The 14,861-nt window shown below is 35.1% G+C and overlaps 1 protein-coding gene across 1 annotated transcript in view; it reads right to left on the reverse strand.

Annotated features, from left to right (window-relative positions):
- Positions 1-344: 344 nt before the first annotated feature.
- The window catches only part of ADGB (androglobin), a 139,700-nt gene continuing 125,183 nt past the window's right edge, over positions 345-14,861 (reverse strand). The window contains 3 exon segments of the mRNA XM_006915339.2: positions 345-530; positions 5,105-5,288; positions 5,997-6,105. Of these exon segments, the coding sequence (XP_006915401.1) occupies positions 345-530; positions 5,105-5,288; positions 5,997-6,105 (479 nt within the window).

The following is a 14,861-nucleotide window of genomic DNA, read 5'->3' on the forward strand; positions in this document are numbered from 1 at the left end:
ATTTTTCTCATCCTCGAATTTTTCAAAGGCAATTCTGTTGGGTCATTTATGATCTTGTTTCAGCATTCACTAAAAATGCAGCAATTCAGAGTGAGACACATACATTTTATTACATTCTAAATATTTCGAGACATTTTTTATTGAAATTAGGAAAACATAAACTCTAAAGTCTTCAAATGATAGCTTTCTGAGAAAAACTAACAAATTAACATTGAACTACATAAACTGTTTCTAAGGTAGGAAAACTTTTTAATTGGCCAACACCTTACTTCTATCAAAAGGCAATGTTATAGAAAATTAGGTTTTTCTTCTTCGGAAGAAAAGTAGTATTGAGTGTCCCCTGGTTACTTTTTCTTTTCTTTCTTTTTTTTCCCTTTGTCAGGAGCCGAGATCTTCTTTTCTGTTTCTGCCCGGACTGCTACTTCCTCCGCAGCCAGAGCCTCCAACCTTAGGCGCTCGGCTTCCAGTAACTTGTTTCTATATTCCTCTCGGATGTTGAAGATCTTCTGTCGGGCTTCATCTAAGGAGTCCTATTCCAAAACAAAACCCCAAGCAAATTAGATCCACTGATAAAGGCTTATGGTCCCAGAAAGAAAAAACAAAGAAGTTGCAAGCCCTTTATTCTTTTCTTATGCCGGTAGATTCAAGTGGGAAATTACTAAAAAGAGATGAGAATTATGTTATGGACTCAAAGGCTTATCAATACATAAGATAGCAACAAAGCGTACATGAGATTTTAACAGAATGGTAAATAAAATCATTAGTTTGAGAAAAAGAGAGGTGAAAAAAGAAATAGGCAGAAATTTTGGCAAAGCAACTATGCTGTAAGTGAATTCGGATATGATCTATATAAAATGTACAGCTCCATGTGTCTCTCACAGTAACCGTAGTCACTAAATTACTAATTACCATGCACATTCTAGCCCTGACAATATATATCTGAGTTGTACTTGAAGAACTTCCAAATAATACCACCTAATCCATTGGTTATCTTTGTTTCTGGCAGTTTGGCTTTCATTTGTACCACTTCAAAAAAAAAAAAAAATCTGTGTTTATCAAGGACACCAATGACTATATGCAGCTAAATACATTTTTTGGTCCTATTCTTATACCCTGTGCTCCTGGATCAACTGATTCACTTGGTTTCCTGGACATCATACCCTGTTCATTTTCCTTCTATTTTACTGTCAGTTGCCTCTGCTAATTTCTCTTTTTCTCCTTTATCTTTTAATAGGGAAGTGGCCATGTCTCAGATCTTAGGCCTTTTCCCTTGGTGATCTCATCTAAATAAACTTATGGCTTTAAATTCCATTTATACACTGATGGCTCCTTTTTCTTTTTCTTTTTTATTTTTTATCTCCGGCCCAAGTCTTGCTCTCAAATCCTAGAATCATATATCTAACTTCTATTCAACAGCTTCACTTGACTGTCTGAGAGATATATAAAAATATTTGTTTTGATGCAATAGATATATCAAAAAACGTCCCAAACTGAAATTCTTATCTTTTCTCCTGAATGATCAGATTTGACAGCGACTCAAACTTTTTAGTTGTTTAGGTGAAATACTTACACTATTCTTGACCCTTCTCTTTCTCTTTAAGGCACCAACACAATCTGTCAGGAAATCCTATTGACTTGACCTTCAGAACATATCGTCTAGTTGCTTCTAAGCACCTCCACACTATCACCTAAGTATGAGCCGCGGTTACCGCGGTTACTGCTCCCATGATCAGTGTGATCGTCTCCTCTCAGATTCATCTTCTTTTATGTGTGCCCCCTCTCTATACCTGTTTTCCTCACAATGTCCAGAGCAATCCTTTGAAAATACGAGTCAAATCGTGTTGCTTTTCTGTTCCTTAGAACCCCATCATGGTTCCATAGTTACCTCAGAACAAAAGCTAACATCTTTACCCTTCACAGTCCTCCATGATTACCTTCTGTCTCTGATCTCCACTCATCTACCCCTGCTCACTGCTTCAAAGGCACAGGCTCCCTGCTGTGCTTCCTCTAACATACCAAAGATGCTCTTGCCCTAGATAGCCTTCCTCCAGCTGTTGTCTCTTCTGAATCATTGTGTTCTGATCCTGTTCTTTTTTTTCTCAACACTTATCCCTTTCTGTCTTATTCTACAATGTACTTAACATATTACGTTGGCATTTTAACACCTATTCCTTCACTAGAATGGAAGCCCCACGGTACAGCGGCTTACATTCATGTTCATGCTTACGACAGTCCCTGATATAAAAATGCCCAGAAATATTTGTGGAGTGAATAATTTGTGGAGATGAGAAGTCAGAAGACTATAAACAGGTAAATATAGTTTATATTTTTAAAATGAAGAAAAGGTTTCAAAACTATAGACAAGAACGTTTTAAGGTCAGTTCAGGCAACATTCTACAAAATGGACTATGAAATGTCTTCTCTAAAAATGATTACGAATAAGGCAGTGATTATCAAGTGTCAGTGTAGGCTTCCTAAGAGGCCATGGCTTCCTAATTTCATCTGCAGTTCTGATAATATGACCACAATTATGGTTCAACTGATTGATTGATTACTGTTTCAAAAACAATATAATAAAAGAACAAGAACAAAAAAACTGATGCTAGCCAGAAGAGAAATTTCTAGAAATGACTGTTTTGTCCTCATCACTAAATTCTTCAAGAAATTTTCCACAATTTTGCAACTTCGCATTACTTTTGGTTGAGATAATAGAAGAGCTGAATGTCAGAATCAGATTCTCCAAAGCTTTTGACAAAAAAAAAAAAAAAAAAAGTACTGTAATCACTTAAGGATTGCTATATTGGTATGTTTTTCTCTCACCTTATAAGAAAGATGATGCTGATCATGTTTCTTTTAGGTAGCTTCAATCAAAACTACTTTGCTATCTGTACTCTACACTTAAAGAATAGGATCTAAATTCAAAACTGTCCCTGTTAATATTTCTTCCCTATTTCCTCCTATTTGCTGCATTTGCTTATCTACTAAACACAGAAAACGTGCCCGCACTTTGTTTTATAATATTTTAATTTAAACTATTTTACATGATAGACTAAATATATATAATTTCAACATTCATTTATTGAGACACCGATTCATTTATAAAACAAATTTCTTTGAAATAGACATTCCTTCTGGGCTCTGGGAATACGATGGTAAGTCAAAATGAAGTTTCTGTTCACATACAGTCTATAGCTTCATGAAGTTAGATTAAAATGCATGCATACTTAACATATATGATATAGATGAATATCCATGTTAAACCAATAAGTGAAGAAAGTAAAGGGAGGCATGGGTATACAAAATATGAAGGGCGCTAATTTTGAAAGCATTGCTAGAGAAGATCTTTCTGATGAAGTGACAATACCTGAGAAACCTCACAAAGTGAAACTCTAACCCATTTGGCTCTCTGAGAGAAGGATGCTCAAGGAAGAGATAAGAGCAAGGTCAAAGGCCCAGAGGTGGGAACGTGCCTGGCTGTTAGTGGAAAGGCCGTCAGGTGAAGAAAAGAAAAGGAGCAAAGCTGGTAGAATGGTAGAGAAAAAGATCAGAGAGGAAAGTGAGCACTAGATCATGGAGAGCTCTGGATGTGATAAAGACTTTGTCTTTCTCCTCAGTGAGATGTGAAGCCATTACAGGAGTCAAATGATCCCACTTTCCGTTTCAAAGATGTACTGTGATAACCATTCATGCAATTCAGAAGATATTTCCGATTCTCCAGGCACATGGTCGCATTGCACTCTGTATTAGTCTGCCAAGGCTGTCACACAAAGTGCCATAAACCGGGTGTTAATGATGGCAGAGTAGAGTAGATACGACATGTGACCCGCAAAGGCAAAAATATTTATCCGGCCTTTTACAGAAAACAAGTTTGACAACCTCTGTCTGAAGCCATAGAGACATCGAGGTTTTTATTATCACAGCATAAAATAGTTTGTCCTGATCGATACAGTGCTTTCGGCTGCTGAACAGACGACACTGTAGAAGGGCAAAGAGGCAGTGACGTCAGTCAGGAGACTGTAGCAATAAACGGAAAACAGTGACGGTTGGGACTAGACTGGTCGGGGTACAGAGAGTGAAAAGTGGTTGAATTTGGGATATTTTTTACTTGTCGGTAATGCCGACAAGTTTTGATGATGGATGAAGTGTGGGGAGTAAGAGAAGTCAGGCATGTCCCCGTGGTCTCCGCCCTGAGCAGAGTGTCACTGTCCTTTATTGGAAGGGAGGATATTGGTGGAGTGACATGGCTGCACTGAAATGAAAGGGAGGGCAAGAATAACAGAATTTGGATTTGGAGAGGTTCGGTTTGGGGTACCTGCTGGACAAACAGGAAGAGGTGTCGAATAGGCATATTCCTCAAATGGGCCAACACTGGAAATTATATGGAGACCCTGATATCACTCCTGTCGCCGTCACTGCCTTTGGGAGTGTGTGTGTATGTGTGCAATGTAGGGAAGAGGGAGGAAAAAAATAAGTCATCCTCTGTAGTGGAAGTCATCCACATATATTTATTGAATTTCCCATTTCTGGTAGGCTACTTCCATTTTTAATTAAGCTTGATCTTTCACACTACAATGCCTCTAGTTTTCTCCTGGGGTGGAGAAATGACAGTCACTTGCCTACAAAAAGTTGAGGTGATGATCTGCAATTCTAACTGCTTCGTAAGTGGCTTTAAACCAAACCACCCAATGATTGTAACCTCCCCCTTCACTTCTTAACGTGGTCAGCGCCACCAATTTCTGAGGCTTTGGGAGATTCTGTGGAGCAAACTGGGTTGATTCTTAAAAGGTTTTCTACTGCCAGCTTTGGTTTGGACCGCCTCAAGTCTGTTAATGTGATCTTCATCTGGCTATTTTCCAACTTCTCAAATATTTGTGTCTTCTCTCCCATTCTTCCTGCTTTGTGGATAGATTCTCAATACTGAGCTTAGCGAGATTTTAGGGAGTAAGTGAAATTACAAGTGCATAATCAATTTGTCATCTTTTCTGAGAAGCTGAGAACTAAATGTTTTCAATTTCTACCCGGGTACTACATGATTCTATGACATCTTTTTAACATTACAGAAGAACTTGTCAACTGTGATTCGTGTATGTACTTTGAGACTCACCCGCATTTCCCCATATATCTCCAGGACTTTATCCTTTAATTTAAACCGTTCTTCTTGGTCAATGTCTCGAATGCTAAGGAGTCGGGTCCTATATTGTCGAAACTGATGAACCTCCTCAGCTTTTTGCATTACCTGCTGCTGATTCAGTTCCTCTGTTTGCAGCAGAGGCTCGGTGTTTGTTTTCCTTGACACGAAAACATCAAAAGAGATACGTAAATCATTTGGGAACTCAGGAATGAACTTTAGATCATATCAATGGTGTGGTGGTCTGAATCAAATAAAACATTAGGGATAGAAAGAATAATCATTATTTTTAGATGGGCTGTGCTCCATCCATTTGAATCGCTGATATTTTAGAAAAAATATCAGTAAAATTATATGTGCCATTTTATGAGATGTTTGTGGAACTGGTGTTTGAAACTGCATCTATTTTGTAGATCTTTCTTTTTAATTTATGAGGCTAAATAATTTTGAAAATGTCTCCAGACTTATAAATATGCTTTAGTAACTATCTTCTATTAATCCTATTGTCTAGTTCTTAAGAAAATTGAATCTAATTAAATAATAACAGCAGTTACAGTGGGAATTTTCTGTAGCTCAACTCACCTTAATTAGGCTCAAATTAAATCTTTAAAGAAAACATTTCATTGTTTTCCAATCGAAACATTTCATTGTTTTCCAATATTAATAAAATATTTTATGGTTGACTTAATAAAACATTTGCTAAATTTGAGGTGTAATAATAATATGTACTTCTAAAAATTTAAACATACTGAAAATATATTAAGCATTTAATTTCAAATTTTCACTTGTTCAGCAACTGTTTATAGGCAATGGATGCAAAATTCTCTGAACACAGATGTCAGCGTTAATCATGTTTATTAAAACTTACCGTATATATTGACTTAAGTCTACACATTCTAGCTCTTTTCGAATAAGTTGTGGAGATGTTTCCAAAATTGTTGGGGATCGTGAAGGAGGCCCTGTTTAAAAAAAAAGTCCTACATTTAAAAAAAGAATCAACAATGATTAAATGACTGTTATATCTCACTTTAATTGAAAACAATATTTTCTGTTAAGAAAATAACCATTGATTGAACTTGCTTTATTTAATATGATTTTAATATGATGTAATATGACCTTATTAAAATATAATTATGTTTCATATTTATCCTCTAGTTGGTATAACTATACTAATAATTAAATGGAGATGGAGATAACAAAGTGAATATAGTTTATAAGAAGAATAACAAAATGTTACTCTAATTATAGTTAAATGAAGGCAGGGACAGAAAGAAGTCATACTTTAAGTTATAAAACTTTATCATAAATAAGTTAAATGACCCAATATTTAAAAAGCTTGATCTATGTGTGAAAGCTATACTAAGCACTATATATAGGATATAAAAATGTTCAAGATGCAGTATGTTATCTTCGAGAAACTCCAGTAGAGTAGGCAACATATAACAGATAAACAGTGAATATCAAAATAGCAGAAGCTTTTTACTAGACCCCTATGAATCGATAAGAACAGATTTAAGAAAGAGATTTTAGAGTCTAAGATATTAACTGTTCATTCTTTCCAAACCATTTTTCAATTTATTTATTTATTTATTTATTTATTTAGCTTGACTTGTATGAGCTTTTTATGTATTTTGGGTATGGATGCATTATCAGGTATATGATTTGCAAATAAACATATAGTATTATATTAGTTTCAAGTATACAACCTAGTTATTCAATGTTTATATAACTTACAAAGTGATCACCACAATAAGGGTAGTAACCATCCGCCACCTTACATAGTTATTACGATATTATTGACTGTATTCCCTATGCTGTACATTACATCCTTGGAACTTATTTTATAACTGGGAGTTTGTACCTCTTAATCTCCTTCACCTTTTTTTGCCCATCCCCTTACCTCTCTCCCTTCTGGCTACCATTAGTTTGTTCTCTGTATCTGTGAGTCTATTTCTGAGTTGTTTGTTCACTTGTTTTCTGGATTCCACATGAGTGAAATCATACGATATTTGTCTTTCTCTGACTTATTTTGCTTAGCATAATATCCTTTAGTCCATCCATGTTGTTGCAAATGGCAAAATTTCATTCATTGCTAATGAATGAGTAATAGTCCATCTTTTTGAATCATTTAATAATTTTTAATTACTGAAGCATAATTTACATACCCCAAAATTTACCCATTTGGAAAGTATAATGCAATATTTTTTAGTAAATTAACAGAGTTGTGCAACCAGCACCAAAATCCAGTTTCAAAACATTTCCATTATCCAAGTTAAACCTTCTGTGCCCTTTTATAGTCATTCTGCATTTCTACCACAAGCCCCAGGCAACTGTGGGAAAAATAAATCATCAACTTTATGTCTCTATAGATTTGCATTTCTGGGACTTTACATGTAAGTAGGAATGATAAGATTATGTTTAACTTTTAAAGAAACTGTCAAATCATAGTGTTTTGATGATTGTTAGCTTCATAATAAATTTTGAAATTACTAAGTAAAAACCTTCCCCCTGGTTCTTTATCAAAATTATTTTGGTCATCCTGGGCCTTTTGCATTTCCATATAAATTTTAGGATCAGCTTATTAGATTCTGTAAACTGTCTACTAGGATTTTGATTGGGATTACACCAAATTTGGGCCGGAGTTACACTAGGGGCGCTTCCTGAGCAGTCAAAATGAAAACTAGCCTGAAAACAATAGCCTTGACATAACTATGGGACCTGACACAATAGTGAAGCAATGATAGGGAAATTCTCCAACACAGGCAAGCACAGGACAGTTGGCATGACCTAGAATTCACCTCAGCTTCATTAACAATCATTATAGTAAATTTTGATTGCAGTTGTGACACCTCCCCCCATGGGCAAACTGAGTGCATTGCATTATAAGTGTACCCACACTGAGAGAGAAGACGGTTACATAAGAAACCTTTCTGTCAACCAAGGCTTGTAGGGGAAGGGCTAAGGTGACAAGGGGAGGACCAAAGCCTTGCAAGAAGAATAAAAGAGCCCAAAGCAGGCGGCTTCGGGGCTGATCTCTCTTGGCAGCCCGCTCTCCCTTCTGAGAGTGTACTTTATCTTGGAGGTTGACCACTCTTGGCAGCCTACTCTCCCCTCTGTGAATGTACTTTTATTTTCAATAAAACTAGCTTCCTTACCAACTGCTGGGCGTCTGCCCTAAATTCATTGTCACCAGACGTCAAGAACCGAGGACCAGGAATTCCAGGACTCCCCAGAACTAGTAACAGATTTGCAGATCAATTTGGAGAGAATTTCTATCTTACTGTATTGAGTCTTCCAGTCCAAAACATGGACTACCTTTCTCTTTATTTATATCTTTTAAAATTTCCTTCAGCGATGTTTTATAGTTTTCAGTATACGAGTCTCATGTTTTGTTAAATTTATTTCCATATTTATTAGTGATGCTACTGTGAATAAAATTCTTAATTTTATTTTTTGATTGCTGACTAATAATATGTAGAAATAAAAGTAATTTTTATATATTAATCTTGCATCATGTGACCTTGCTGAATTCACTTATTAGTTCTAGATGATATTCTTGGTATTTTTCCCCCAATCTCTTAAAATATTCAGTATACTGAATCAATTTGAGAATAGTTTTATTTCTTCCTTCCTTATATGGATGTGTTTTATTTCTCTTTCTTGATCAAACTGGCTAGAATCTCCTTTAAAATGTTGACTATAAGTGGTTGGGGTGGACATCCTGTCTTGTTCTTTATGAGGTTAAAATCATTATGATTGTTTTGTTACCCAGATCTCATCTGTTCAATTTCGGGCTGATTTGCTGCTTGCCATTACAAATTGTTTGCCACCAAGTTCACTGTTACTTGTAACAGTGCCCATGGGCATGAATTTTCCCATGGGCCTCAAATCAGGAAAAAAAAAAAAAGAAAAAAACAACTCTTCTAGCATGGGCAGCAAGGTTGCTGGTTCTCATAGCTACCAAGATACAGACCTTGGAGTTGATGAGAGATCTTCATTAATATGCTATAGACCCTTACTGTTCCTACCAATTATGGTGGGCAGCAAAATGGACCTCCAAAGATGCCTATGTCCTAACCTCTGAAACTTAAGAATATCTTACCTTATAGGGCCTTTGCAGGTACATTTAAGGATCTGGATGGAAATATGATCCTGGATTATTCAGCTGGGCTCAATGTAATCACGAGAACCATTAGAAAGGGAAAAGAGAGACAGGGAGAAGAGAAAGTATCCAAGGAGATGAGGTGATGAACAGAGACAGAGATGGAGGGAGGAAAAGAGAGACAGAGAGATTTAAAGTTGCTATGCTGCAGGCCTTGAATATGAGGAAAGGGTCATACACTAAGTAGTCAGATGGCCCAAGAAGCTGACAATGGAACAGATTCTCCCCTAGAGCCTCCAGGAGGAATGCAGCCTGCCAATACCTTAATTGTAAAATTTTTGACCTCCAAAACTGTAAGAAATTAAATTGCGTTAAGTCACTGCTTGTGGTTATTTGTTACAGCAACAATAGAGAACTAAAACAATTAAGATCATTTGTTTTTGTTCTTATTTTCAAGAAATGTTTTTACTTGTGTGCCTTCAGAGTTTTAAAATTTTTTTAATCAATTTTTTTCAATTTATCTTTTGTATGTGTGATTTTTCTATCTCTCTTTTTAAAAATTTTATTAAATTTATCTGGGTGACTGGTTAATAAAATTATATAAGTTTCAAGAGTATAATTTTATAGTACATTATCTGTATTTTGCATTGTGTGTTTACCGCCCAAAATGAAATCTCCTTCTATCTCGATATATTTGACCCTCAACCCTTGTCAACCTCCCTGCTACTCCCTTTTCCCTCTGGTAACCCCATGATGTTGTCTGTGTCTACGAGGTTTTGTTTACTTGTCTTGTATGCTCATTTGTTGCTTCTACTTTTATAGCCCACATATGAGTGAAATCCTATGGTTCTTGATTTTTCTGACTTATTTCACTTAACATGATAATCTCAAGATCCATCCATGTTGCCGCAAATGGCAGTATTTCATCTCTTCTTATGGCTGAGTAATATTCTATTGTATACAGGTACCATATCTTCTCTATCCAATCATCTATCGAACCACACTTCAGTTGTTTCCATGTCTTGGCTACCGTGAATAATGCTGCAATGAACATAGGGGTACATATAGCTTTATAAATAAGTGTTTTCAAACTTTTTCCTAGTAAATACTTGGAAGAGAGATTGCTAGGTCATAAGGTAAGTCTATCTTAATTATTTGAGGACTCTCCATACTGTTTTCTGTAATGGCTGTACCAATTTACAGTCCGCCAGCAGTGTATGACAGTTCCTTTTTCTCTACAGCCTCTCCAACATTTGTTTTTATTACTTGTCTTGTTAATGACAGTCATTCTAACAGGTGCGAGGTGGTGTTTCATTGTGGTTTTGATTGCATTTTCCTGGGAGCTAGTGAAGTTGAGCGTCTTTTTACATGTCTGTTGGCCATTTGCATGTTTTCTTGGAAGAAGTGTCTATTCAGGTCTCCAGCCCATTTTTTAATTGAATTTTTTTTGAGTTGTATGAGTTCTTTGTATATTTTGGATATTAACCCTGTATCAGAGGTGTTGTTTGCAAATATCTTCTGCCATTTAGTTGTCTTTTTGTTTTGTTGATAGTTTCTTTGGCTGAGCAGAAGCTTTTTAGTGTGATATAGTCCCATTCATTTATTTTTGCTTTTACTTCCCTTGCTTTTGAGGTCAAATTCATAAAATCTCCTCTTAGACAAAGGTCTATAAGTTTACTACTTATGTTTTCTTTCATATATTTTATTGATTCAGGTCTTATATTTAGGTCTTTGATCTATTTTGAGTTACTTTTTGTGTATGGTTACAAATAGCAGTCTAGTTCCTTTCTTTCTTTTTTCTTTTTTCTTTCTCTTTTTTTTTTTTTTTGCATGTGGCTTTCCAATTTCCTAGCACCATTTATTGAAGAGGCTTTCTCTTCTCCATTGTATGTTTTTGGCTTCTTTGTCAAAAATTATTTGCTCATATATATAGGAGTTTATTTCTCAATTCTGTTCCATTGGTCCGTGTATCTGTTTTTCTGCCAATACCTTGCTGTTTTGATTATTATCTCTTTGCAATATAATATGAAGTTACGCAGTGTGATATCTCCAGCCTTGTTCTTTCTCAGGATTGCTTTGATTATTCATGGTATTTTGTGATTCCATACACATCTGATAATTTTTTGTTGTTGTATTTCCTTAAAAAATGCCATTGGATTTTGATGGGGATTGCATTAGATCTGTATGTTGCTTTGGGTAACATGGTTATTTTAACTACACTGATTCTTCCAATCCATGAACACAGAATATTTCTGTGTGCTCTCCAATTTCCTTTAATGTCTATAGTTATCAGTGTATAGATTCTTCACATCTTCTTCACATCCTTTGTTAAGATATTTTACTCTTTTTTGTTGCAAGTGGAATTGTTTTTTTCATTTCTTTTTCTGAAATTTTTTTTGTTAGTATAGAGGAACACAATGGATTTTTGTATATTGATTTTGTATCCTGAAACTTTACTGTACTTATTTATTGTTTCTAATAGTTTTTTAGTGGAGTCTTTAGGGTTTTCTATATAAAGAATTATGTCATCTGCAAAAAGTGACAATTTTACTTCATTCCCAGTTTGGATGCCTTTTATTTCTTTTCCTTGCTCTGATTGCTTCAATACTGCATTGAATAACAGTGGTGAGAGTGGGCACGCTTGTCTTGTTCCTGAACTGAGAGAAAAAGCTTTCAGTTTTTTACCATTGAGGTGATATTAGCTGAGGGTGTGTCCTATATGGCCTTTATTTTGTTGAAGTACTTTCCTTCTATACCCTTCTTATTGAGTGTTAGAATCATAAATACATATCTTGTTAAATGTTTTCTTACATCTCTTGATATGATCATATAATTTTTATCTTTTATTTTGTTAATGTGGTGTATCACATTAATCAATTTGCATATGTTGAACCTTCCTTGCACCTCTGGAATGAACCTCACTTCATTGTGATGTATTATCTTTTTAATGTATTGTTGTATTCAATTTGCTAGTGTTTTGCTCAGGATTTTTGCTACTGTATTCATCTGAAATACTGGTCTGGAGTATTTTCGTGTGTCTGTTATCCTTGCCAGGTTTTGGTATCAAGGTAATTGTTGGTCTCATAAAATAATTTGGGAAGTATTGCTTCTTCAATTTTTTGGAAGAGTTTGAGAAGTATAGGTATTAAATCTTTGAATGTTTGGTAGAATTCACTAGCAAAGACATCTGGTCCTGGACTTTTACTTTTTGGAAGATTTTTGATGACTGTTTTCAATTTTCTTACTGGTCTATTTGGATTTTCCAACTCTTCATTTTTCCGTCTAGGAAGGTTATATATTTATAAGAACTTGCCCATTTCTTCTAGGTTATTGAATTTGGTGTCATATAGTCTTTCACAGTATTCTTGTATGACTCTTTGTATTTCTGTGGTGTCTGTCATAACTTCTCTTTAATTTCTGATTCTGTTTATTTGAGTCCTTTCTCTTTTTTCTTTAATGAGTCTAGCCAGAAGTTTGTCGATTTTATTAATATTTTCAAAGAACAATATCTTGGTTGCAATAACTTTTTCTATTTTTTTGTTCTCTTTTCATTTAATACGGCTCTAATTTTTATTGCTTCCTTCTACTGACCGACTTTGGGCTTCATTTGTTCTCTTTTTTCTAGTTCTTTAAGCTGTAATGTTAGGTTGTTTACTTGAGATTTTTATTGTTTCTTGAGAAAAGCCTGTAATGACATAAACTTCCCTCTTATTACCACTTTTACTACATCCAAAAAGTTTTGATATGTCATGTTGTCATTCTCATTTGTCTCTATGTATCTTTCGTTTTCTCCTTTTATTGCTTCTTTGACCCAGTCATTCTTTAGTAGCATGCTTTTTAATCTCCACATATATGTGGTTTTTCCTTTCTTTTTGTAGTTGATTTCCAATTTCAAAGCACTGTGGTCAGAGAATATGCTTGGTATAATTTCAATCTCCTTAAATTTGTTGAGGCTAGTTTTGTGTCCCAACATATGGTCTATTCTTGAGAATGTTTTATGTGCACTAGAGAAGAATGTATAATCTGGTGTGCTGGGATGAAAGGCTCTGTAAATGTCAGTTATGTCCCTTTAGTCTAATGTGTCATTCAAGGCCTATATTTCCTTATTGAATTTCTATTTGAATGATCTATCCATTGTCAATGGGGTATTTAGGTCCCCTACAGTAATTGTGTTTTTGTCACTTTCTCCCTTTAGTTAGTTCTGTTAGTAGTTGCTTTATATATTTTGGTGCTCCCTGATTGAGTGCATATAAATTAATAAGTGTTATGTTTATTGATGTATTATCCGTTTATATTATAAAATGTCCATCTTTGTCTCTTGCTAGCTTTTTTATCTTGAAATCTATTTTGTCAGATATAAGCATGGCTGCACTTGCTTTTCTCTGAATGCGATTTGCTTAGAGTACCATTTTCTACCCCTTAACTTTGAGTCTATATTTGTTCTTGAAGCTGAGATATGTCTCCTGAAGGCAGCATACACTTGGGGTTTTTTTGTTTGTTTGTTTGTTTGTTTTGTGATTCAATTCGCTACTCTGTGCCTTTTTATTGATGAGTACAGTCTGTTTACATTTAGGGTGATTATTGATGTATGAGGATTTCCTATAGCCATTTTATCTTTTTCTGGTAGCTCTGTGTCTCTATTGTTTCTTTTCCCTTGGGTTTCTGTCTGCTACATTAGTTTGGTGGTATTCTATAATTTTTCCCTCTTTTTTCATATTATATGTCTCAGTTCTGTGTGTGTGTGTGTGTGTGTGTGTGTACTATCTTCCATCTCCAAACTGGTTCTCTATGGGATAAATTCTGAAAGTAAGAGTATGCATTTAGAAATATTTTTATAGCAATTGGTCATCACTGAGTCATTTTATTATATTTTACCAAGTTTTGGTTTACACCGGATCAGGAAAGAAAACTTCTTTCATTGTGTTTAGTATGAGAATCACAGTTTGAAAGACATCGTGAAGAATAGTTTGGTTGATTATGAAGCCTGAGAAAAAGATTTGGGAATAAGGACAATGATCTTCTCCAACCTCTGGAAGAAGTATTTTCCAGAGGCCCCCATAAATAAAAGAGAAGTTGAAAGCCATATTTGAACTCTTGACCTTGATGATGACTTGGTGTTGAAGGAGAATGCTTAGGAATTAAATCCATACTGATATTGTTTAAATGACCTCTGACATTATCAGAGAAGTTATTCTAAATTACCTAATCTAGGAAAATAGGACATAACAAGAATAAGGTAGCTGTTGGGGAGTCACAAATTGTGGGAATGTAGAGGTCATAGCATGTAAAGCTCTCATGGGGCCTATAATCTCAATGGATGATGCTTCTTCAGGAGTGAGGACAAATTTGTGAAGTACCAGCAGCAGAAATGGGAGCAATACACTGAGTTCCAGACAACAGCTAATAACCAGACATATAGTTCTCAAGAAGGAGTCCTTCTACAACCACAATACCTGAGGTATCTGGCAATGTTTCAGAGGTACAAAATATACTAAAACCATACAACAGCATGCTTCTTATTGGAGGGAGGAGGAGTCAATATTTCTTGATGGTACATAATTAAACTTACCATTTTATATTAAATTCAAGTTATAATAAAACATATTTAAGAATATTTAAAGATAGTTTTGC

Source organism: Pteropus alecto, unplaced genomic scaffold, assembly GCF_000325575.1.
Source record: "Pteropus alecto unplaced genomic scaffold, ASM32557v1 scaffold185, whole genome shotgun sequence".
In the NCBI taxonomy this organism is placed as follows: domain Eukaryota; kingdom Metazoa; phylum Chordata; class Mammalia; order Chiroptera; family Pteropodidae; genus Pteropus; species Pteropus alecto.